Below are 27672 nucleotides of genomic sequence, written 5' to 3'. Positions count from 1 at the left end.
GCCATCAAACTCTGCAAAATCAAATTCCTCCTCCACAAAGTCGAAGTCTAGCAAAAAGTCAGCCATTATTCTATAAATCTTTCATAAAATAAATGAATGAACTTTTCAGGCTACTGTCCGGTTCTGCCTTCCAGCTGTGCTGCTTGTTCAGATTTCAGGCACTGTATGAGATCGCTGCTTGTTCTTGCGATATTTCGGCCGCGCTTTGGAAAGCAGAGCTAGATGGTAAACAAACATGGCAGCACACCGGTAAGGTAAGACAACACGTTTACATGTCGTTTTCTATATGTTCTCTGACATTTCTGACATTATCCTAACGATATGAGGCGGTCTTTGTGGAAAAAAAGCTTGTTTAGTGGACTAACTTTGCACTTGAAGGTATGCCCGTTCACTTACGTTTTAACAGGTCTGACACTGCTAGGCTAACAGCTAACATGCTAACTACACTGAACAAAAATATAAACGCAACACTTTTGTTTTTGCTCCCATTTTTCATGGGCTGAACTCAAAGATCTAAAACTTTTTCTACATACACAAAAGACCATTTCCCCTCAAATACTGTTCACAAATCTTTCTAAATCTGTGTTAGTGAGCACTTCTCCTTTGCCGAGATAATCCATCCCACCTCACAGGTGTGGCATATCAGGATGCTGATTAGACAGCATGATTATTGCAAAGGTGTGCCTTAGGCTGGCCACAATAAAAGGCCATTCTAAAATGTTCAGTTTTATCACATAGCACAATGCCACTGATGTCGCAAGTTTTGAGGGAGCGTGCAATTGGCATGCTGACTGCAGGAATGTCCACCAGAGCTGTTGCCCGTGAATTGAATGTTCATTTCTCTACCATAAGCCGTCTCCAAAGGCGTTTCAGACAATTTGGCAGTACATCCAACAGGCCTCACAACCGCAGACCACGTGTAACCACACCAGCCCAGGACCTCCACATCCAGCATGTTCACCTCCAAGATCGTCTGAGAGCAGCCACCCGGACGGCTGCTGCAACAATCGGTTTGCATAACCAAAGAATTTCTGCACGAACTGTCAGAAACCATCTCAGGGAAGCTCATCTGCATGCTCGTCGTTCTCATCTGGGTCTCGACCTGACTGCAGTTCGTCGTCGTAACCGACTTGAGTGGGCAAATGCTCACATTCGATGGCGTCTGGCTTGTTGGAGAGGTGTTCTCTTCACGGATGAATCCCGGTTTTCACTGTTCAGGGCAGATGGCAGACAGCGTGTGTGGCGTCGTGTGGGTGAGCGGTTTGCTGATGTCAACGTTGTTGATCGAGTGGCCCATGGTGGCGATGGGGTTATGGTATGGACAGGCGTATGTTATGGACAACGAACACAGGTGTGTTTTATTGATGGCATTTTGAATGCACAGAGATACCGTGACGAGATCCTGAGGCCCATTGTTGTGCCCCCCCAATAAAGCAAAACTGCACATTTCAGAGTGGCCTTTTATTGTGGCCAGCCTAAGGCACATCTGTGCAATAATCATGGATTATCTCGGCAAAGGAGAAGTGCTCACTAACACAGATTTAGACAGATTTGTGAACAATATTTGAGGGAAATGGTCTTTTGTGTATGTAGAAAAAGTTTTAGATCTTTGAGTTCAGCTCATGAAAAATGGGAGCAAAAACAAAAGTGTTGCGTTTATATTTTTGTTCAGTGTATTATTTTAATGTCACTAGTCACTTGAAACAAATTTAGGACGATAGGAGACAGGTTGAAATAAACTGAAATTTCCCTTTAAATCTACTAAAGTAACCTTGTGTTACTTCCAAAGCCAGAAGTTATTGTGGGAGTAAATCACTAACTAACTCATTAGTCTGTGGGGTTACAGGTTACTTAGAAAAAAGAAATAAAAAAGATCCCATTAATGACCAGCACATCTACTGATATATTTGAATATTTTCCCACTGTGCTGGAGCTGGCCCTGAATGCTACTGTATTAGAGTTTAGGATAACCTTAGTGGCTCTAGATTTGGTAAAGTTTAAAGTCCAGCAACCCCAGTAAACATCACCTGAGGTAATGTTGCGTCTGTCAAACATATTGGTTAGCTCTTATCCTGAAAGTGAGTGTTTAAAAATACAAAGTCAGCAAAGAAGCCAAACAGCAATATGTTAGAATGAAACAACAGCCTGCTCAACCATGTTGCCTCTCTATTTACATGTCTGCTACATGGATTATCAGCTGGTGATGATGCTGACATTTTGCCTTGGACATGCAGCTTTAGCTTCAGTGTTTTACCATGATATCATATGTCCTGTAGCCATCAGACATAGCCTCCATTTACAGGGTTCTTGTTAAAATACAGACAGAGGAAAACACCAAAACCTCAGTTTTGCTTTCTACCCAGAAGGATTGAAGGATATGAACCAATGTAAAGTTGTTAAGCGAAAAGTTTTCGATCTTTATGTGGGTTTTTCGCTATGGCAAAATAATTCTGGGTTTCAGGCAGCACGCAGAAGCGCAAGAAGCATGCTGACTTTCCGTGGAGTGCTGCCCGCTTGCTTTCAGCGCCCATGTTAACCAACTGTGCTGTTGACATCGGATGCGGTGCAGCACTGAGTGCACAGGCCGGTTTGCGATCTGTAACTACATTTTGGCATCTGGTCTATTTTTTCAATTTGTCTTTAGTGAATCTGGCTATAAAACACACTGATAATGTTCTGTAAACAATAGTGTGACAAAGTGTATATGAAATATGATATAAATGATCTGACTATGATAAATTACAGAATATGCATCCCATGCTTCCGCATATCTATTAGTTGTGTCTAAACAGAGAGCAAGAAAGATGAGCAGAGCCACACACGCGCACACACACACACACACACACAAACAGATGGAGACAGAGCTCTACATGTGATTTAACAGAGCAGAGAGCAGAATCGTTTGCTGACTGGTGCGGAGAAATGCGCTACTGCTGATGGGCGGCTGCTGGACAGTTAACAAACTGGGCACTTCCACGTCCAGTGTGAACCCAGCGTGATATTCTCCCTATCACTGGGGGGCAGTGTATAGAAAACTCACATCTACAGCATGGTTTCTCCATTTTCTCCGCCCAGCTGCATCTACGTAGTTAGAAAATATGAAATCCCAACGACCCCCACAAAGGGGCCTATCTGTTGGTGTGACGTTACTTTGGGCGTGTAGACACTCGCACTATCATTACCTTAATTAGCTGGCTAGCTACAGCTGATAAAATCTGCATGTGACAGTTGTCATTTCAAAAGTTGCTTAATAATACAGATAAGAAACCTGCTATTGTGTACCCTTATTTCACATCAAGGGTCCATTGTTTTAAAAGACAACTTTGAATTTTGTGGTAAGTCTGCCACCCTTATCGCTGTAAAGCATGACAGGAATAGTAACGGGTTTGGTTCTTGTTGCTCATAAGTTATTTCCCTGATTAATAAGATGCAAAACCTGCCACTTTAACTTAAATTGTAGCGCTCTCCTTTACAGACGTTGACCTGCATTCATAAGTCTCACACCATGTGTTGATCCACCAGTGCATATCCACCCACTGGGATGTGGGCATTCATCCAGGCAAAGAACCTTGTAATGTTTTAAAAAATAAAGAGCATATCTGCAAGGGAAAATTAGTAAATGAGTTGCGGTTGTCCTGTCGACAGCAAATTGCTAGATGCTTGAAAAGTTTCTTATCAGTTCATTTGAGTGATTACGAAAGAATTTCATTCTCCATTGTCTGCCAGGGAGGCTAATTATTTTATCACTGAAATTTTAATTAGCTGTATCTCAGAGTTGTCCACGGAGCTACAAAAGCGACAATAGATAGAGCAAATAGTGTATGTGAGGCTTTTCATAGGAGGGAGCTTCACATAGAATAGCACAAAGAAAATATGGACTGTACAGGACGAATGAGGAAACAGTGCTTATGATTAAAAAAAAAAAAAAAGAAAAACCGCTATGCGTGACATTCTGCTATGCATTCAGCACAGCTTAAGGGAATGTCACTGTTGCTGTAGAGCCCTTCTCACAAGGCAGTCAGCAGCTGCGTGAATGTTTGAGTTGTAAAAGACTCATCAGAATCTGATTTCCACATACAGTAACATCAGTGAAAAGATGAATGCGATGAAAGGATTGAGCAAACACAGGAAGATCATCAATAAATCCAACTGTGCCTTGTTCAGAGCAGATACCAGGGGTTAAAAGTGAAGGTGACAGAGATTGATAAGTGGCTCATGACTGATCGGTTCCACTAGTACAGTCAATAAAAGACAATGAAGCACGCTAACGCCAATAATAAAATGATAGTGTTAACTCATATTCAGCTCTATTATTAATAACTAAGCAGCTATTTTCCCGGCATCTTAAAGATTGTCAGTTTTTTTTCCATCCCGCCCCCTCACTTCCCCATCGCAGGGTACAATAAATTATAGGCAGGGAAATGAAAATGTGGCAGGTGATTTGTCGGAAAGATAGTTTGTTATTGTGTGCATTCAGAATTGATAATTGCCAAGGTGACCTATGATCTCCTTGATTAACAAGGGCACAGCTCTCTACTGCGACTGCTGCGGGGCTATTTCCACAGCCCTTTGTCAGCATGATTTCTCTGCCTTTTTGTGCTAAATGAATCACACTGATACGCAATCAGTCATCCATATTTTCTACCTTATTCCGTTAACAAAAAAAAAACTGTGAAATTGTAATCATTTTTTTTCTTAATTTACTTGGAGTTGTAACACCTATAGCGAGGGAAGTTGTAGGCGTTTCCACATTAATTGGCACGTGCCACGACTGCAAAGAGTGAGGTTTCTCGAGAAAAAAAAAAGATGTGCCAATTTGTAAAATAAAGCATGGATAGTGTGGGTTTAAGTCTGTCATCCAACCCACTGTTAAAGATGAAGTTTTCAAGTCAGGAATGCTTGTCAATCCACAGTGTGGGGGCAACAGCTCATGGAATATTTACACAGCCAGAGAGGGGGGGGGGGGGGGTTGCAGGAGTCTAAGGCCTGGTGGTTGGAACCACATTCAAAGGAAACGGATAAAGGCCCTGAGGATTCATGCAGTGCGGCATTGTCTCTGACAAAAAAAAAAAAAAAACAGGAACAATGCTGGGGAAAAATACCTTGATTTAAAATTCAGTTCTAAACCCAGCCATGGAAAAGGCAAATAAGAGTGTGAGTGGAATGTAAAGCAGAGCTGTATGCGCCAGCCTGGCATAGTTTAGGTCACACATGCATGACAGGCCCCCACATATTTATTTCTTTCCCTGAATGATAAATTCCAGTTAAAGAAAATGTGCCTGTTGAAGCTTAGTGGTATCTCGTCCCAATAAGGCTGCCCGGCGAGCATGTGCAAAGCAGGTTCCCTTGCATTCGATTTCTACTCGTATATTCATCTTCCCCAAGAATCATCTGAATTATGCCCGCTTTCTTACACATGTATTAAAAATGAAAGTGAATTTATTAATATTTATACCGAGCCATATGGTAAACAAGTAACTCTGTGGCTGGGAGATTTGGTCTGGTTTGGTGGATGTCAGCATCATTCCTCTAAAAGGAGAAATCTGAGAAGCAAAGTCCTTTGAGTAGACTGCAGACTGGTATATTTAACATCAAAAAGACCTGGGAGGGAAAGTAATGAAAGATGCTGATAGAAAGTACACTAGTCATCATGGGGATTATATGATTCTGTTGATGTTTGATCGCCTTTTTTGTGACTGTTTGAGATAGCGTGCCACTGATGATACAAAAGATTGCTCTTTAAACGTCCAAATAAAGTGCTATAATGGGAGAAAGCTGTTTCAGTTTGTTCACAATTATCCATATTATGATGTTCATGTTTCATCAATATGTAGCAAGAAATACGATCAAAACAGCCCAGACTGCATCGCTCAACAGTGCCAGTGTGTGTGTTTAAAAATTACAGCCAATAACACCATTACAGCCTCCTGAACCTTCCATTTTCCTCCAGCCCTCACATCATATAAAACCTGCCAAATTGCAATTTTCAAAGTGGCGGTGTAGTATGTTGGTGCATCGCTTGGTTTGCACTTGTAAAACCCAGCTTTCATGATTGTGTCCTGGTGGCTGGAGTTTATTTATTTTGGCAGAACCAGGATTTGTGATTATTTCCATCCGCACACCCTGCTTCCTCCAGAAACATGTCAAACCACTGAAGCAAGACAACATCAGTTTTCCCTGTGATTGTAAGCGCCACATGCAGCTTTAGAGGCTTTGCTTATTCAAATACTGAACACTGTGTGTGGGTGACTGCTTGCTCAACTGTGTACTTAAAAGTTATTCTACAATGATTAATTAAAGACAGCACCCACACTGTTGGAGCACCCGGACTCATTTTAAGCCTCATCATCTTTACTCTACACGCTCCGCTGTTGGCAGACTGTTATCGATAAACACAATGTTTGTGACTGTCAACTATTAATCACACAACACACAGTTACAGCTAGTCCTAAAACCCCAGCCATCCAAACAGAGTAGCCACCCTCAAATAAAGCCTTGCTCGGATAAGCGCTGCATGTTTATTTTTCCCCTGTACAGCAGCTCTTTGATTTCCTTTCCCTTCGTCTGTGTCATCAGTGTCAACTATTTTAGTCAAGTTCGAGGTTCCTCTGTGCTTTTAGCTCTTCTGCCTGACAACAAGCAGCAGCAAGGGTTAAAAGTGGCAAAAAATGAGATTATATCAAACCCTATAAAGCATTTTTACACTGTTGGCTAACTGACTTTTAGATTTCCCTGATTGCTGCGAAGACGCTGCAGGGTCAGAGGCACGGTTACATTTAGACCGGGAACACCATATGAGACAGACCTTGGCCTAATGTCTCCGCGCAGAGAAGTTTAAAGACTCTGCTCTTACTGCGGAGGCTATCAGAGTGCAGTATGTCAGTACAGCACACATGTCACCTCATTAATCAAGCAAGGTTGTTCTAAGTTTAAATTTAAAGTGGGGTTTAAGTTGGAAGAGCATGTCTCAGCACAGAGCCTGCGAAAACATTTGAAATACATTTTCACTTATAAAATAATGAAGTGTATTTCAATTTTTAATGTTTCAAGGCCGTTAAATGTTTCATGCACATTAAAATTTTGATAAAAGTGGACCTCTGAAACCTTGATTCAGTGATAAATGACAAGTGAATAAGCTATCCAGATGTGCATGTTTTAAACACCAGATTATAAAGGACTCTTTTTATGGCACTTTGTTTTCCCGATGGACACGGAGAGAGAATTTCTCGCTCAATATGACAATAAATGCAAATATGTGAAGTGTTACTTACAGTGTCACTGATGTCGGTAAGGAAAAATCAAAAGAATAGCAGCGTTAATGTCCTCCCTCAGCATTGTATTTGAGTGAATACTAGTTTTTTTTTCATTATATTAAAATTCAAATCGGGTTCTAGCAAAAATAAATGTGGTTAATAATGCATCAATATTGACTAGCAAGGATCATGTGCATGTTGGAGTCAAAAGGCTCGTATCCCACACATGGGGAGTCATTTTGATACATCGATTGCATGTGCAGTATATCTCAAAGAGCCTCAACTATGCATCTTTCTGACAGACATTGATTATCTCATACAGTTAACACACATTTCCCTTTGCACTCACTTGAAGTGTTTATGATTGCCATACAAGAAGAAGTGCAAGAACTGCCCTTAGCACTTAACCTCATCTCGACTACAGCACTCTGCAATTTCTGCAACAGTTTTTAATTAAATATGAAGAAAAATGGGAAAACAGCCCTTGAAGGGATGCAAGGAAAGAGCCCACACTTTAATTTGTTAATAGAGCGGTACATCATTAGTGTAATGATTGCATCGAACCATAAGACACAAGCCTGTATACACTGATAGTGACACCCAGTAGACATGACACATGAAGAACATTACTGCGAGCGTGAATCCATAATGCAAATAGTTTGTGAGCGTGTGAAATCAGTTGAACTCAAAGTGTTTGCGGATATCCCCTCTCACAGTGCGTCTAGACATTTTCGCATCTTTCTTTGGCATTGCCATGTCTGTGAAAGTGATAATGCACTGCTTTCATGTCCCAGGGTGGGTGACTGCTTCCTTATTTAATCACATTGCTTTAAATAGTACCAGATCTGAGAGTTCCTCCTGTGAGATTATTGTTTTTTTTTAATGAAACTGTAGGACAAAGAGACACTTTACAGGTTCACAGGAAATATTTAACAAGACTAAGAGTCTGCCATGCCAGCTGCTCTGTGAGGCTGCACTTAGGCGTAGTGTTGCTTTGAGCTAAATGCTAAAATAAGCAAGCTGACATGCTTGCTGATTATGCTAACATGCTGATGTTTAGCAGATAGAATGTTTACCACCCAATCACTAGAATAAATGTTGGCATTGTATGTTTCTGCAAATGGTTGTGGTTAGGAAAAGATCATGTTTTGGCTTAAAATACCTGGTTTAGGTGGCACAATTGCTACTGGAAATGCAGCAAAGGCTTGCTAAAAAACAACAAGTTTGGTGGCACAAACACAACTGGAAATGCAGTAATGGCTTGCTGAAAAGCATCCACTCTGAGAGGCACAATCGTTGTCAAAAACTGGATGGCAATGGCCATCCTCAACCTAAACCCAATCATAGTGCGTTAATTTTGAAAGTGACTGTATGCAAACTGTACATCTTCTCTCTTACAATGCTTGTAACAGGCAGAAGTTGAGATGCCGTCCCAGAACATCAACAACCAATGCACCCAGGGTACCTTGCACGTCATTCTTGATGTGGAAAGTCCATGACTAAACGTCGTTGATATGTGATGAGGTTGGGGTGAGAATATGTTGCTGGAATCACCACCATCCTCTCTGCCTCCCAGTGACAAAGTCAGCTCTTGTGCATGTAATCAGAACTATGTGGAAATGTTAATATGATATGCATGAAACAAATGTAACATATCCTAGTTTGCAGAACTGTATATGCCAACAATATTTTCTGGCAGCTGGACTGAATTTTTTTACCATGTTCACTGTCTTAACTTAGCCTGTTAGCATGCTAATATTTGCTAATTAGCACTAAACACAGAGTACAGCTGAGGCTCTTGGGAATGTCATTAGTTTTGCAGGTATTTGGTAATGAACCAAAATATTGAACAAGTTGGAATATTGAGTTTATGATGGTTCTACATGGACAGTCAAGGGACCAACAAAGTGATTACAATTCAGCCTGAAGACAGCATGAATGTGTGTACCAAATTTCATGGTATTTTATCCCATAGTTTTTGACACGTCACTCAAAACCATAGGTTTGAACCTCATGGTGGTGCTAGAGGAAAGGTCACAGGATCAAGTCATTAGGATCCATTGTCCGAGGACCATCAATGTCCGTAGCCTGCAACATTTCATGGCAATCCATCCAGCAGCCATTGAGACTGGTGCACTGATGTACAGACAACCAATCGACAGCATCATCCCCAGAGCCACGCCGCTTCTGTTGCGTACGGATATGATACCCTACACTGCAGCAGGGAAAGGCAGATGTACCGCCTCAGCGTGGCAATTTGTTGGAGGAAAACGTGGCAGTGCAGTTGTAAAGAGACAAGAAAAAACTCCCAGATCTGACAATAAAGAAATATATAACTCCTGTAATGACAAATGGTGTAATAACTTATTCCACAACAGCACAGGAGGATACACTACAGAATTCTGCACTTCAAGAGAAACTTCTTTCAGACATGCTCATTTGGGGTTTACCAATAAGTCATCCAGCTGAGATTCCTACAGGGAAAGAAGCCCATTATCACTGTGCTCAGACAAATGTAACATATGGACTACCTGGTGGTGACTGAGTTGAGCTGAAAGTCTGAATACATTTCGCCTGTGTCTGGAGAATTGTGTGTGTATGTGTGTGTGTGTGTGTGTGTGTGTGTGTGTGTGTGTGCGCGCGCGCCTATATGCACTAGTAGGTACAAAGAAAACCTATAATCTGTCTATGAGAGTGATATGTTCTTAAAGCAGTCATACTATGATTCATAATGGCTGGTTTACATCAATAGATTGATGTTTATCACAAGATCAATAGACTGATGTTTATCGCATGAGATTTTGTAATGGACACGACTGCTGTAAAACAGCCATTATATCAAACAGACGTACTATTTGGCTCTCACAAACACACACATGCGTGAGCGCCGGCTCAGTCTCACAAACAGGAGCAGGTGATAATAGGGCTATTCTTTATGCGAGGTCATGAATAATTCAAAATCCATGTGCTCAAACAGATTCTTGAGTTGACAGAATAATGTGACAGATTCTGCAACTGCTATTGGATGAGAAATATCACAAATGTTTTAGAGATTCTGGCAGGGGATAAGTGATCTGCTGTGTGAGCTACTAGTGAGCTCTAACCGGATGTGAAGATATTTCTGAAAATCTAAAAGGCTTTATGAATGTATATAAATATTTTTCTGCCCCAGCTATTCAATCTGTTGTACACTTAGCCATTTGACAGTCCTTTGACTTGAACATAAGGCACATTACACTTTCTTTTAAACATTGTTTTAAACCACAACACAGGCCGCATGATGTCTTTTGTGTTATTTATTCATTTTCAGTGTTCAAACCATTGCAAGCAGTCAATCTTTTATAAGAAATATCACACTGGCATTGCACGATGATGCACGTCATTCCACTGTAGATCCGACCTCCTACTCATGTCATTATTTCTTATTCAACTCTGACTACATATAACCACGATTCCTCATGAATTTAATCTCTTCTCCTGCTCACAAAATGACCAAACATGTGCAGAGTGCCATTTGGACTCTGGAAACGTCCTTGCAGGGGAGAGTGATGGCAGCATTCCTGAAGCTTGGCAATTGGCCTCCTCATGAGTCAGTGAAGAGATACTTATTGTGTTTTCATTGTTCAAAAAGGCTTTGCATGAATTTCTTCCACCTCTTAGCTTACTGAGCCAAAAGCTCCCCAAACGCCAAAGTCTTCATTATGGCCGTGGAAAGAGCGGCTGGCTCGAGGTCACCCCCGATGTTCCACTGGCTGCCTGGGGAAGACTGGAATTAGAAAGCTACCGCAGTCACAGGCCACAGCGACCAACTGTGCTGAATGACTCCAATCTCCTTTATAAGTTTGGCAACAGATTAACAATGTTGTAAACGCTGCTTGGTACAGGATGTTGGGGATATAAACAAGTTCTTTTCAGATTCTCACACTCTGTGCAGTTCTGGAGCATTCTTTGGAAAGGCTGGCTTACAAACACTTCACACTGAAACTTCCTGGAAATAAATAAACAAATAGGGCTCTTCATGCAGCATCTGCTCAGATGGAACGCATTCAGTCAAGGCCTGAAAGAGACGGCCAGGCTAATGAGAGTTAACTGTGCACAGCAAAATGATTAGAGCAGCTGACCCAACCCTCCAAAAAAAGGGGGGAAAGTGGAAAAAACAATTGCATCTATCTGCAGCGGCCAACCTAATGTCTCCTGTTTCAAGATGCAAATTATTCTAAATATGTAAATGTACTGAGCTCCAACATGTGTGGTTGGTACATTTGTCTCAATGCAGATGAAGATAGTAGGCCTATAATTATGAATGTAATGCTTTATTTGCACCTGATTTAAAAAAAAAAAAAAAGACCCAACAAAATCCTTCCTCCATCTTCATGATGATGTAAGCAGCAGCAGGTGACTCAGATGACAGTGTAACTCCCTGTCCATGTCCATTATAGTCCCATTCTTCCCATGTATTTAGGCAATTGGAGGCTATTGCAGAGCCATTGATGCCGCATTGTCAGTGACCAACTGCTAAAGCCTGGAGCTTATATTGGATTTAATTGACTGCTGATTGTTGAATCTCAGCATGTCTCTCAGGGCACAGCATTTGAAAGAAGGTGGGGGAGGAAAGCATTCAAGCTTAAGCTCCAGATCCTTTATTTAATAAGAAGGTCATGAATACATTTTACTCTTACCTTGAACATATGTAGGCTACACACATAAGTATTCCCCTGAGAGCACACATGTCTAAGAAGACGGTGGAAAGGGAGGATAAAAAAAAAAACCCACAGAAGCTGCACCTGTAAGGTGCAAGACTACCCGGAACAACTTTTTCCAAAGAGAGCACAAGTTGCCCCATAAGCATTTGTTCTTCCAGCAGCGTGAAGGAGGCGAACGGGAGGACGTGCAGAGTGCGTCTACACCAGCAAGCGGCGAAGAAATCAAAACAACAGCGGCTGTCACCCATCAGGAGAGGAGGGAAAAATTACCAAACACACCAGCGAGCTGTCAGGGTCCCATTGATAGAGCAGCGCAGGTTGTTGTAGGCCATTTATACTCATGCTATTCTCATGCATTTTCCCCCCTTACCAAAAAAAAAAAAAAAAAAAATTCAAAATAAAAGTCCATGAAATATTCCTGTTTTTGGAGAACGCTGCAGCAGCAAAGCGCGGCGTTGTCTGAGCACAACTGAGAGGGTCCAGTTCAGGGGGGAAACCCTTTTGACTCGAATTAAGGGGAGGCATACATGAGAAGAAGGAGAAAAAAAAGGGAAGGAGGAGGGCAGGGAAGAAAGTATTGGTGGTGCCAGACGCAGCGGCAGTAAGAAGCGTACGTACGTGCTTTATCTTAGCGGCTGAGTGTGTGACGTGATATTGCAGCCTGCTCCTGGAGCTCTGCAAGCACCAAGCAAAGCGCGTCTATTTCTCTCTCTGTTGTAACTCACTAGCCCCCAACATCTCACATCCACCCCACTACGGATCTTTTTTTTAACCTCCCTCTTTTTTTTTTGCCTCTCCAGAGGGGGGGTCTGCGCGACTTGCCGGAGAAAACATATCAGTGGGAATAGAGACGTGGAGTCTGCCGAATTAATTTATGGTAATACTGTAAGAAATCGCTTCTCTTCTTTTCATCACTCCAAGAATTTCTTCCTCTCTCTCTCTGTGTGTCTCCTCTCTCTATCTCCCCGTCTCTCTGTCTCTCTTTCTCGGTGGCTGTCGTGTGTTGTTGCGCTCCGTTTTGATGGGAAAAACCCAGAAGAAGAAGAAGACGGGGGGGATATGAGCGGGCAGACCGGAGTGTAACGCATTTTATTTTCATCCATTGAACCATCTTGTTGCGCCGGACTTCTATTGTCGGGAATGGGGAGTATTGATTCACTGGAGGGCTGCAGAATTTATTTATAAAGGATGTGGTCAAGTATGTTGGAAAAATAGCCATAGCTTCCGCAGTGTAAGGTAAGAATATTATCCATATCTTCATCATTGCTGATATTGTTGCATGGGGCTGGTGAAGCTCATTTTCATATGTCATCCCTCAGTTAAAGTTTAGCCTCCCCCTGTTAAATATGTGTCCTGTCTATTCAACATGATGGCTTTTAAGCGTTCATCCGCTCACATTAGTCCAGGGGTGCTTAGCAGCTGATTTTTAAGAGCTGATCTCTCTCTTTAGAGGCAAAAATCACTTTAAAGCGCCGAGCGTCGAACTGACACTGCATGAGATGTAGCCCGTGTCTCTATATTCAGATGTCCTCTCGAGACGAGATTGCTCTTAGAAGCCCCGGCAATAAAAATCAGCGTCTCCTGACGACCGATTTCTCGTCTCTGGAATACTGATTTTGCGCGTATAGACCTTGGCCATGAATCATGTGGAATCATATGGATTTAAAAAGCTGATTTCACTAAACGCTGCTGCTGCAAATCCTTATGTAACTCACATATTATCCTAATGTGGTGTGACGGGGTTTATCATGACCAAAAAAGAAAGAAGGGGGGAGAAGTTAGAGACATAAGTGTAAATTTATCTATTCTCTGGACTCTGGTATCTATAGCCTACTTGGGATTTCAACGCCCACACACACACACATGCACACACAGTTCGAGACACACACACGCACACATGCACGTTCTGCTGTGACACTGCTCACAGCTGCATTGCCTGTAGGATTAAAGCAATCAGGACATCGCATTGCATTCTCTCCCTCTCCCTCTCCCCATCTCTCTCTTTGCACACAAACACACTTGGGCGCGCGCGTGCAAACACACACAGACACACACACCACACACCACACACAACACCACACCACACCACACACTGGCTCTTTATCAAATTGCATTGTCAAATATGTCAAGCCCTGAATTTCGGAGACATGCAGGTCGTGTGGTTGGACCGAAAGCGCGCAGAAGGAGAGGAGCCATGGTGACCAGGCAGACGCATAGAGAGATTTTTTTTTTGTCTTTTCAGTCTGAATTTTGTCTTCCTCATATTATCTAACTGTCGTGCAAAGGAAGCAGTTTAAATCACGAAGAAAACAGCTTGATTTAGAAAAAAGAAAAGATTCCGGTTACTGCGTAAAATGAGCAGTTGCGTCCCACAGCTCGTAATGCCTGCACTCATACCTCTGTCACCGTTTGCCTTTTGGATGTCAGATATCCTAAACAGCTATATTTGAACACCTCCACGCATTGTGCCATACCAAATACGACCCAATTAATAACGTCTAAATGACTCACATTATTGCACCCACCACCACCACCCTCAAAATAAATAAATAAATAAATAATGACCGAAGCAACCACAAGGTGGCAATGTTTGCACAAAGTATAGTAATGAGGGAGGCAGGATGGAGATGCAAAAGACATGTTGCTGAGGTTAATGTGGCTTCTTTTTTTTTCTTTCTTTTTCCATTTTCCATGGTAGGACGTGATAAGAAATGTGTGAAGCGCATCAGTCAGACTTGATGGATGATCTCTATCATGTGTGATTGATGTGCGTGTCCTTTGCTTTAAAATTCCTTTGTGTAACCCTCTCCATCTCTCCTTGCAGGCCAAATGACATAGGATGAAGGCTGTTCGAAACCTGTTGATTTATATATTTTCCACCTATCTTCTGGTTATGTTTGGATTAACTGGTGCCCAAGATTATTGGTGTTCCACTCTGGTCAAGGGGGTCATTTATGGATCATATTCGGTGACTGAAATGTTTCCTAAGAACTATACAAACTGTACATGGACGCTGGAGAACCCAGACCCTACCAAATACAGCATCTACCTGAAGCTATACAAGCGAGACTTGAGCTGCTCTGAATATTCTTTGCTTGCTTATCAGTTTGATCATTACTCGCACGAAAAGATCAATGAGTTGCTGAAAGTCAACGAGTCTATAGTGTACCTGTGCGATTCGAAGAATATTTATGTATTTTTGCTGTATGACAAGAATTTCGTTCAACTACGGAGAGTTTTCCCTTATGATTATAATGGATTGACGCCACAGAAGCTGGAGGAGGAAGAGAAGTCTATTGTGGAGTTTTTGGTGTTGAATAAGGCGAGCCCTAGCCAGTTTGGGTGTCAAGTGCTTTGTACGTGGCTGGAAAACTGCCTGAAGTTAGAGAAAGGGACAGTGGAGACGTGTGGGATCGTGTACACGAAATGCACATGTCCTCAGCATTTAGGCGATGGAGAATCAGAGAGCATGCTCATGCTCAACAACGTGGTTTTACCTTTAAACCCACAAACGGAGGGTTGCTTGTCGCCCCAACTACAAGCTGGGCAGGTCTGCAATCTGAGTGCAGAAGTGAAACGGCCTCCTAAAGAAGGTGAGTATCCTGTCATCTTCCTCCTTAATGCTGAAATAGATGTAGACTTAATGGACTACTGTATGCATAGATGAGATAGTAATCATGTCAAATGTGCACGTCAAATCACTCCCTTCTCTGCCCTTATTGCATGTTTGAAGTGTGATGGCCCATGAAACAAAGAGCACACATAGATGTATAGACTGCAGTTGGCTCAGAAATGTGTCAACTTCGAGAACAAAGCTGCCAGAGGAGTTGGGTGTAGTAATGACCACAGCAGCACAAACCGAACCACCTACAGGGGGGGTCTTTCATTTGGTTGGACTGAATTCAAAATGCACTATCATTGCTGTGAATTTAAAATGGCTGTTTTTCTACACATCAGCACAGAGTTAAAATGGCTGCAAATCCAAAGATAATTTCTGTGTGTTATACATTTATGTCAGTCGTCATCCTCACAAAGACCAACAGCGCCCAATATGGACGCATCCTTTCAGATTTATTGGCATCCATGTCACATGGCACAACGGATGCAGCGGCGTCAGATTGGATCACACGCAATGCAACAATGCAGAGTTTGGTGCTTGGTCAAATCTGTAGCATCTAATAATTAAACAGTATTCCCAAGCTGCTCTGTTACACAGGGATGCTACTTGTGCAGTGTTGCCATAGAGCAATGCAACGTGTTTTCACTGAGTGTTGGAATTGAGCAATAATTAACATCTAGTCGAGAGCTTACAGGAAAAAAACGGTGTTATCAGCAGACCTGCTTGCAGTTGTAATTCGCACATGTGCCACAAGTGCATACATAAACCACCTATACATCCACACACATTCACAGGTAGACAGCTGAATGAACATTTAACAGTAAGTGGTTACGATACGGTCATAATGATTCTGTTCATTAGTGTCACTGGGTAGCAGGGGGGAGTTTTTTTTGTTGTTAACGCACTTGTGTAGCACTTTGAATTACAAAGGGAGCCCTTCTTGACACATAGCTGCTTGCATTTTAACAGATAGCAGAGCAAAACCCCAGAGGAATATGCTGCATACTTCAGAGGTGAGGTGCGTTTACCGTGAGACATAAAGGAGGGGCATTCATCACGGCACACTGAACCAAAAATAATGAGTCAACCTTTAGATTTTGGTGGGTGGGGGGGGGATAATGATAGCAGGAATGTTATGGAGCTATCTCCCTTGTGGCACTTACCAAAATAACAGTTGCTATAATAGCACCCCGGAGAACAGGTGGCAGTTTTCTAATCAAGAAGAACAGGTGAACATCGATTGCAGTAGTTCGGCTGTTTGGTTGACTCCTGCTGAGTGCTGCTACATCACATTTTTGAAACACTTTTTTTTCTATAAATAGTATAACTACTGTAGATACTACTCTGCCTAAGGTAGTTTTAATGCTTTTATAAGAGTTACTCTAGCAAATTTCCACATGATTTATTAAGTGGCTGGCCTCCATCAAGTCGGATGATAAACTCATTTGGAGTATCGTTCACCCACCCTTCCGCCAGAGCCCTCAAGCAGTAATGCATACAGTTTCTGATTCAAACTACCATTACAACTCACCCTGCAGTCAGGCAGCATGTGCAGGAACATCACAAAGTATGACTCAGCTGTGTGTTTTTGTCAGATAATTTCATCATTTAGTGAATCTCATGTTCAAATTACAATTTACTCGGAAGCATTATGCTTATTTCCACTGAAAACTCTCTGCTCCAAAATAACATTTGACATTTTTCTATCAGCATGTTAATAACGGCTTAAGAGCAGAGCTTATTTTTTTTTTCCACTCAGAAGATTTTCCACAAGCTTCTATTTATAGGGCCGGTTGATGGGAGGTTTGAATAAATCCGTTTTCATCTGGATAACAGGGAGATCACCACTGGGTTTAAAAGAGCACTGTGTCTCCTGTGGCATCATGGTGACAGAGTGGGTGTTCCTGATGAAGAATAAAGCATTACAAACAGTCGACAAGGGCTCCATTTGATAAAATCGCTTGTCTTTGATCTTCTCAGTTCCTGGTAGAGGATGGCTTCAGAGCACATCAAAGAAAAGCAGGGCTGGAGGTTGTATACTCCAGCCATGCCACTGAAATGCCCCTCCAGTGTTTCACAGACTGAAGATAAGACCATTTTAAAGGTCACAGCTCTTAACTATTTAAGGTGATTATGCAGACAAAGGACAGACCTCATTCCTTGATATTGTGACATTTTGAAAAACAGCAGCGACACAATGAAATCCTAAACAGATGTACTACTCGGGATGACTCATTTATGCAGTTTTATTTTTATCACATTCTCCCATTTCATGAATAAAAGTTGTAAAAGGAGGCAGCACAGTGGCGCAGTGGCACTCGCAGCAAGACAGATTTAATTCTTTGTCTGTTTTTTTTCCTTCTTTGTGTTCTGCGTTCACATGGGTTTCCTCCCACATCCCACACATGCAAGTCAAGTGGGCTGATGACTCTGAGCTGCCCAAAGGTGAATGAGTGACTGTCTGTGTTAGCTCTGTGATGCTCTGGTGACGTATCCTGGGTGTTTTCTTGCTTTTAATCCAATGAAAGGCTCCAGCTAGTGATGATCTGAATTTTGGAGTGTAGAAAGCAATAAAAATCTATGAGTAAAAGCTAGATAGAAAATGTTTTGCAGATTTTTGCAGGTTCTCCACACTGTCACAAATCTAAATCTCCCTGCTGCATTTTTTTTTGAAAAGATGACTCCAGTGCACAAGGAGGCATTCAGTCGGCAGATAGAAACTACAGCCAGACATTTTAGGTTCTCACCCAGATATCTGCCCTCTCCCTGTCCAATCCTGACACGTGTTTACTTGTATGGGAGCTTAAAGTCCTCAAATTCACAGTGCACTGTTCAAATCATCCACAAATTGCACTTGGCTCCAGGAAATAAACAACATCATGAGGCATTGTCTTGTTTTGTGGCTCAGCCTACTAGTCTGCCCTCGGCTATGGAAGAGTGTCTCTGTCTTTGTTTCGTTTGGTTGGAACTCACCACTTTTCAAGGATCAGGGTCAAGGTGTCTCTTTGTTTGAGAGGATTGTGTGTTGTAGCATGTTCAATGTTCATCAAGCCCCTGCCAGCCACGTTCCTGGACATAGGTTCATCACTATTATATAAGGACTGTCTAGCTCACCTTCCTGTTCACTGAAAAGCCTATTCTACAAAGTAGTTCCTTTAAGATGAAAAGGGCACTCTTTTTCTTTCATCCAAACATTATTTTGATTCTGTCAGACATTTCAGTTCATAACTGCGTCCATCTCTGACTCCACTCCCCATTTCCGTGTTGTCATTGCTTTAAAGGTAATAGTGGGGGAAGATAAATGTGACAGTGGCAGGAAGATGCTTTTTGGAGATAAGGGTTTATAATTTGCTTCAAACTCGATTACGCAACAAAGAACTGAAGCTCATATGCATGTAAAATATTCAAATAAATATTTTATGAGTCCACAAAGTGGGCCTCTAAATTCATTGTTAGCACAAGAAGTAGGTTAGAAGTGAGTATGACATCGCAGATTTGAGTCCTGATCCTCCGTTTTCCAGAGAAAATTGTTCACACTTGAACACTGATTTGACTCTTAACATGCAATATGGAGAAATAAATCAATTCAATTTGATAAGGGTGATTAAAGTCAACCACCAAACTGACAAAGGAGGAAAGAATTAACATGTCATTACCGCACATACCAAAGGATTTCATATTATCTAACATATCCACTTTAAGACTGAATGCAGATGCTTTTTTGTGCAGTTGCAGATGCTTATTAGATCATTGCGGTTCCTGACGACACAGAGCGTGTGCCATGTGGAAAATGGCAATAGGATTTTATTGGCAAATGAAATGTGTGTGAAGCGTTCTAATGCACTGTCACCCGCCAAAGTCCTGAGCACTGCAGCAGCTCAGCCTAGCTGCCTCACATAGTGAGGCCTTTTATTCACTTTGGATCTCAGTCAAGTCACTCAGTAGTCACACTGCATTATGCTCACCCCCATTGTTCAGTACACTTGGAGGCCATTTTAGTTCCAATTCAGTGAAGGAGAGAGCTCAGCTCAACAGCACAGAATCTGTTTGTTTAATCTTAGACATGCATTATTTGTCTTTAGCTATAGTAAATATCTGGAATAACCCACGTCCCAATTCCCCCTAAAATCCTGGGCTAAAACATTCCTGCCTTACCCTACTGTAAATATTCTTTTCATGTTCTGCTCTTTGATTTTTAGATACAGCATTTTCTCCCTGGTTTTGTAGCTGTGTCTTTCTGTATTCAACCTCCTGTGTTGAGATGAAAATGCTAAAGAAAGTTGTTAAGAAATGACAAGGTCGACACAAAAAGCGTGATAGACTGTAGGACCCTGAGAATCTGCGTGAGTACCAGCCATTATTTTTGTCCATTAACTGCGTATTAAATTTTGTATTTTTTTTTTTTTTAAAAAGACAGTGCGGAGTGTCGAGCGATTAAGTTTTATGCTGTAATCAATTACACAGCTTTGGGTGGATTCCAGTCAGTTTTGTAAAACATAGAAAAAACTGCTAAAACGAGGTCAAAAATTTCACCAGAATCTGCAACACTGTGATTCTCAGGGAGAAGATAATGGAGTCTGGGAGTGAGTGAGTGAGTGAGCAGTTCTTTTCTCAGCATAGCTCAAAAATATACTTTTATAAACTGTATATTCATCAAATGGCCCAAGTCGCTGTTTCTGGGTATAAAAATTCATGAGGCTCTGAGGTGACTCCTAAGTCATTTTACACAGTGATATAAAACCACAAAAACTGTTGCCATGTTTAAAGTTCTGCTTAAAACCACTCACACTGTCACACATGGATGCAAATGGGCTCTTTGGAACCACAAAAGTCTCCGTTTTTCAGCCATTACAAATTTATGATACAATAAAGTATAGGGTCCACCACGTCAGGATTGGCATGGTTTTTATTTTGCTCGGCAAGTTAAGGGATTAAAAAGATAAAACTTGTAGAGTTATGTGTGATACCAAATAGCACTTTCTGATAATTGCTTTAATAAAGACCCTGAAAACCTATTTCCCCAAATAGCCTCTTACAGTAGAAGAAGAGATGGGGTCCGACATGAACAATAAAATGATCTGCCAAATTTCAATTAGTTTTGGTTATTCCACAGGGCTCAATTAGGAAAAAGTGATGTCACTTATTTCTGCGAACCAAACACAGTTCTCCAACACAGAATCAAAATATGTTATATGGATAAAAACAGGAGTCTTATCTCAGAGTTGAAGTATTTCATCATATTTCTCAGTTAGCCTGCAAAAACATGTTTAGGTAACCAGTTCTCATTCCCCAGGTGTCAAATACAGCAGCCTGGTCAGTTGCCTTCGGCATCTGATTCTGATGTACAAGACACCCTTTGGTGTCCACATGAGTTCCTCAGTACCTGGTGTTCAACTAAATCCAATGTTATCACATCCCCAGCAATGATGTACAGACATGTAAAAAGCAACAAGCAAGTCTGCATAGGGCAGGAGGGAGGGGTGGTGATAAGCTAAAGACTTTCACCCAGGAGACTGCCGTTTGTGTCCTATGTGAAACATTTAGTTTTTAAAATTACATTTGCTAAGTTAAGGTTTTTCTTTTTTAGCCAAACCATCTTTTTTTCTAAACCAAACCAAGTAGTTTTGTTGCCTTAATCTCAATCTCTTTATTTAGAAAAGACACTTTACATGTAACAAGTGGAAATTGACATGCTGCCGACCCTGAGCATCCAAAAATGACGCTAGAGGGATACCTAAAGTGTCACAGTTTGAAGCGTAGGGACTGGGTAAACTGGCATATTTGACGAGTTGGGAGTGAGAATGTGTTGGTTTAAGACAGCTGGAATTATTGGAAATATTATTTTTGGTTTACATCTCAAAGGTCAAGTGTGTAGGATTTAGAGCCACCTGATGGTAAGGCTGCAGAATTGTAACTTCTCCCATGTGCCAAGCATGTGGGGGAATCACCATGGCTGACACAAAAACACAAAAGGTCCTATCCAGAGCCAGTTTTTGGTTTGTCCATTCTGGGCTACTGTAGAACAACATGGTAGACTTTGTTGGAGATGACCCTCTCTGACTGTACATAAAACCATCTGATTCTTTAGTAACAAACACACAATGATTCTTATCTTACTGTGATTATAAACTGTTGAAAACATAGTTATGAATTCTACATACCATTTCTACCAACAGATGCCTCTAAATCCTCCAGACTGTATCTTTAAAAGACTTTAATTTTATCACCAGTAATTTCGATCAAAGCTGTACTATTTCCAGTGGTACCAATTTAGCACATGTTGACAGTTCTTTAAATAGGTTGGGCAAGCATAGATGTGAAAGTGATAAAGTATTGATGCAGAATGAATAGTTTATGTAGCACTTATAGGACTCACAGTATAGACAACAGACAGATGACTAAAACTTGAAAGGATTCTTGCTATGTTGTTGAGTTTCAGCTGTAAAGCACCATTTTAAGTTTGAGTTAATTATGGTTTATCATCAGTCCTATCTGGCTATTTTCTTAATTTCTAATTGGAGCTACTGTACATCTGCACATTCACTGCAGGACCAGCCTTGATGGGAACAATGATAACCTGGCGGTGGGGCGGATGCAGATCAGCTGCGTATACTGTGGTTCATTTGACATGGATTTGTGATCTCAGTCTTGAGGCTCTGTTTCAGCAGCATGGCAATTGGAAGTCAGAGTGATAACTCTCCTCCATGCCCAGACTGTGTACTGCAAACCGCCTCAGAGTAAATTAAAGTCTTGTGTTGTCACAGCTGAACTGCAGACAGGATGCAATGAAATGTAGGAAGCCTGGAAGAAAACCTGGAATACAATTTAATAAAAAAAAATGTGGATATGATTTATGGTTTTCAGACATCTAGAGAGCATTACACAGTAAGAATTGATGGCTACATACCAAAAAGGACTACATGAATAAATTTAAAGTTAAAATATCCGGCGAATGCAAAAAAAAGGATGTTGTAGCTCAAACTAGCGCAACATTAAAATACAGATTTTTGATGACTCATCTGAACCTGAAAAAGAACAAGTACATAAGTTTTATTTGCTAGATGTACTAAAAGTAACTCATAATTCATAAATATTGCCCCTGTGAGTGTTAAACATTTATCATTAGTTCATTATGCTGCATATTCATGTGTAAGTAGCATTTTATTGCTAATTTTGACTCATTATATCCTATCTGGTAGTTTGTTCTATATCAGTGCATCATATTTATAATCTTATTATATATTTTGTAAAATATTAATCTTAACATAATTATAGTTATTTAGTTATAGGTGTTTAATATATATAATAAATGTAATGGAGTAAAAAGGTGCCATATTTCTCCTGGAACTGTAATAAAGCACAAAATAACATGACATGGAAGTACTGCAAATAGGCCGAGTTAGGAACAACCACTTCAAATTAATACTTGAGCACAGTACTTGAGTAAATGTACTTACAGTTACTTAGTTATCACAGCAAAGTGCCTGTAAATTGGCCAGAAAGGCTCAAACCTGCATTTCTTTAATTAGTGCATCAACCCAGAGCCCATCTCCATCACTTCTGCAGTGTCATGGAGGGCGACAAGTCCACCTTTTTATCTTTACAGCCTCAATAAATACAATTCTAATAAAATGAGCGAGTAGCAGTTGTTGCCCGTAACAGTGTCATATTACAGCAGAAATCGTAATCAGAGTAATGGGTTACGTAATGTAGGATCTAATTCTCTGATGTTAGGCAGCCACATCTCTGGTCCTCACATCTGTAGCGCGTCACCAGTAAAATCCTGCATAAGCAACGAGGAGACGTGTGCGTCTGATTTATTAGCCCGCGTATTCCACCTGTATGCATGTTTCTTGTTATGCATTCCAAACAGTGGTAGATTTGTGTGCCTGTATATCCGCGCCGCACCAGCTCCCACAACTGCTCATAAATTCTTCTTGAAATGCCACAGATTCTCCTGTTTAGCATTCAAGCTCTTATTCGACTCTTTCAGCTTTTCCCATTAAATAAAAATAACACGAAGCAGCAAATCTAAACCACCGCTGTGTTGTAGACGGTTAAAGTGTTGAACCAAGGCTGGGGTGATACACTGTTTGAGGGTTTAACATCATAAATGAAGAAAAGTTAAATAGTGGGTCAGTTTCTTATCTGCTAAATTTATTGTGCTTATGCTTCTTTCAGATTGAAAAAAATCATGAAAATTCTGGTGACATTTTGTCAATGTCTAATAAATGATTCGCGACAAATAAGTGTTAGGTAAAGCACTTTATGTTACAGACTTTTTGTTTTTTTCCAATGCAGAGAACGTATCCTACATCTCATCATGTAGCATACTGCAGCTGCATCTATTTGTGTGTGTGCATGGCTGAAGCTGATGCTGGCCTTTGTCAAAGGCTCCATACAGCATGCTACGAGTGCTGTTTCATGACAGCGACAGCGACACATACTTATTATGAAACATTTCCATTTGTAATTGCACGTCTTGCTTTGACATCACAGCATCCAGTCTCTATTTTGCAATTTATGAGTTAAAGATAAGTGGACCTTATAAATCAAAGGAGCAGACACCGTTGTGCTCTTGTTTCCTTTGACTTCAAAAAGGTTTCTATATGAATGCAAACATAACAAGCAATGAGTCTCTGTAGATGAAGAAGAGTGTCTCATCTTCTTATTATACAAATTAGATTTGTTCACTGCCATCATATGCATAATTCAGTAGTAACCATCATTTCTGATTTCCTGCCATAAAAAAAAAAGAAAATATTCCTGCAGTCTCATTCAGGGGAAGAGAAGGAACACCGTGAACTTGCTTCCATTATATCCAACAAGAAGCGAGTGTGAAATGAAGGTTTGGTATCTTTGCTTCACAGCAGAAAGGTGCAATTCAGCTCATTGTAAAAACAAAATTGGACAACTACAATTGCGATTCTCATGACAAATTCATTTGGAAAGCAAAATCCTTCAGAGTGGGCCTCAGCAACCGCGCTATTCATCCTTCTAAGAAAACATGAACAACATTCACATGAGTCTGTTACAGCTTTGCTCCACAGTTCTGAAGCGAGGGCGAGTCTTTGAAGCTCTTAGGGTGGATAAACACTGTCAGATGTCTTGAACATTACTTGTCACTTTTTAAATAGGCAAAAAAAAAAAAAAAAATCATATTCTAACTTTTGTGTGGGCTGGCTTAATGTGGTAAATTTTTATCAAGCCCTTGTTGTGCGGTGCCAGAGATGTTAATGTAAATTATGCACTGCGTTCAGCCTCTCAGTTGCATGTTTCTGCATTTCAACCCAGTTAGTTTTGGCCTGTCACTGGATGGCTATTTCAGCCCACAGAGGAGAGAGCATTTGCATAAACATCCACCCACAAAACCTGGCAAATGAGTCTGTCACTCAAAGACACTGTCTATGTGGTAAAGTGGAGGCAAAATCCATCTTTTTTCTCAAGGGGCTTCTGTAGCTGCTCTCACAGGCGGTCCCTCTGCAGTGTATGGCAAGTATCTTCGTGTAGCTGTAATGGATGCTGCCTTTAAACTTACATGGTATACTATGATCTAGGGCAGCAAACACACTTATATAATCAGTTTTGCATAAAAATATAATTTATCACTTAGAACTTAGCATTTCAGATGCAGTAAGAATTTCAAAATCAAAGCTGTATTTTTCATTATAACAATAAGTGAGACCATAGCAGCTCCATACATTAGTGGAATTATATAAATATATAATACTACATCTATTAGATCTGAAGTGCTGACAACTGCTGTTTAAAGCATTTACTCTCGAATGCAGTTTAATGGTCAAGGGCATGAGCTAAAGGTGAATGCCACTCAATAATTCACATCTGTCCTTTAATCTCACATTTTCCAATATAAAACTTAAAAACTTAAACCTAGTGCTGGAAATAAGGAAATCAAGATTGATTTTTCATGATCAGGAGAATCCAAATTACCATGGGCAGGGTGTCTTCTTGTTTGTGCTCATAGGATGCACTAGTACTTCTCATAAAAGAGAAGAGAGCAAAAAGACTGCGTTAGATGTAATGAGGATAAAAAAAAAAGGGAATCATACGGTATGTGAGCTTCCTTTGTAACCGAGCCTTTACTTTGATGTGAAAACAGCACAAATGAAAACAGCTGAGTCTGAATGTACCATGTTCTGTAGAAGATGTAAGATAGTAGAGTAAATAAAACATAAAGTACAATGGAACAAACAAGTACAATAAAAGCTGTTCGTCTCACTATGTTAGTGTTCAGGCCAAAACATGTTTTGTCTTAAGAACTCTGCACTATGCATATCGTATATCAAGCTTAAAGAAGTATTTCACTGCTGGAAATCTATGAAGGTCTTTGTATGAAAACTAGGCTATCTATGCAGTAGAAAGCTCCAAATACATTTGAATTCAGTGCTATATGACGAGAAAACAGAAGAAAAGGGCTGTGGCATTTGCTTTTGCTCAAGAGGTAGAAAAGCTACAAATACCAGAATGGACTGCGCCAAACTGGATCAATAAAAGCTCCTACTGGTGGTTGATGTAATGCGAACTTGCCAGTTTTCAAAAATCTCAAATTACAGTTAAATGGTAAGCTAAAATATGTTTTCTACAAACATCTGATACCAACATCTGAGAAAAAGACAACAAAGAATAATTTTGGTTCATATTTGACAAGCTCTGCTTAGTTTTACAGTTTGATGTCAATATTTTCAGCCTGTTTTTACAGTACAGAAAACAGTATGGGGCCCACTTTCTGTTCCCATATTCTCACATTACAGCTTAACAGTACACTTAAATATCTTTCTGAAGACCAGCGCTGCTTTGTTTTACAGTTTAATCTCTAATTCTAATTCTCTATTTTAAGCCTCTGTTGTTTTAACAATATAGGAAACAGTATGGGGCCCACTTTCTGTTCACAGAACTCTCATATTACAGCCAAACAGTGCACTAAAATATCTTTCTTAAGGCATTTTATGTAACAAACAGACAATACAGTAACAGAATTTTGGTTTATATTTGATCAGCACTGCCTAGTTTTACTGTTTGATTAGAGTTTGCAAGACAAAGAGAGGAGCGGGGCTCTCTCTGGATCAGCTTCTATACCCTTTGTGTCCATGGTGGCGGGCATACAAAAATACAAGCAAATACAATCTGAAAATCTGAGATGGGAGGTGAGCAGGAATATCTGGGTGCTGGTAAAATGGAGGAAAGTTTACCACAGTGTATTTACACATACAACCCGCATTGTTATGATACAAAGCTGGTTGAAAAAGTATCCCTTTAACTATGATAAACACATAAAATAATAGTTATCAGGTGTTTTTTGGTTTCACAGGACAAAACAACACAATTACAAATGCCTACATAATTCATAATTTCGAAGAAAGGGTCTTTCAAGTGGCAGCACTAATGCTTTCCAGTTGCATGATGGGATATTTCAGTAATGGCCATCTCTAACTAACAGTTGACATTTTGTGTATGTTTCCATGGAGCATTGTGGGTATTCAGCTCCTCTCACTGTCAGGAGAAGTGTTATGTAACATAGAATGAGATTCAGAAATTATCACTCTGCAACACTGTGCCAGATTGTCAGCTTGCCTACAGCTCTCTGTCCTGCACGGCACACACAGAAACGATAAAGTGTTACATGCAATACTGAAGACAGGTGTTATTTTAATAATTGGCGAAACAGTGGCATCATAATTATATGGCTCTAAAATGTCTAAATCCATGCAACTTCCATTTGTGCTGTTATTAACTTTATGACCCTGAACAGATTAGCAGTTATAGAAAACAGGGTGGGTGTTGTTCGCTCTTCTTATTGTTATTTGGCATATCCAAATAGGACTCAGAGTATTTCATCAAGTCTGGACACTTTATTTAAAAATCAGATTTAAACTATATCCACGGCTGTGATGAAAATCAGATCTGAGTAGAATTTCAGGGTACTGTGTGTGTGTGTGTGTGTGTGTGTCACAGTCTACCTGTTTAAGTCAGATTTCAAACTGTCCTTTAAACCACTGACAACCAACACCCAACACTGATGTCACATTCAGAGTATGGTTAGCCTGCCAACGTTGCTGCACATCTTAAACTCATCTGT

General features: G+C 40.6%; 2 protein-coding genes across 2 annotated transcripts in view; one reads left to right on the top strand and one right to left on the bottom strand.

Moving 5' to 3' along the window:
* eys (eyes shut homolog) overlaps positions 1-27672 on the bottom strand; it is a 366564-nt gene that overhangs the window by 292205 nt on the left and 46687 nt on the right. The gene's annotated exons all lie outside the window — the stretch shown is intronic.
* adgrb3 (adhesion G protein-coupled receptor B3) overlaps positions 10571-27672 on the top strand; it is a 139090-nt gene continuing 121988 nt past the window's right edge. The window contains exons 1-2 of the mRNA XM_050070470.1: positions 10571-13192; positions 14781-15549. Of these exons, the coding sequence (XP_049926427.1) occupies positions 14796-15549 (754 nt within the window). The 5' untranslated portion in view covers positions 10571-13192; positions 14781-14795. The remainder of the gene's footprint in view (positions 13193-14780; positions 15550-27672) is intronic.

This window comes from Epinephelus moara, chromosome 19 (genome assembly GCF_006386435.1).
Source record: "Epinephelus moara isolate mb chromosome 19, YSFRI_EMoa_1.0, whole genome shotgun sequence".
In the NCBI taxonomy this organism is placed as follows: Eukaryota; Metazoa; Chordata; class Actinopteri; order Perciformes; family Serranidae; genus Epinephelus; species Epinephelus moara.
Note: the sequence above shows the minus strand (reverse complement) of the source record. Positions and strands in the feature narration are given on the sequence as shown.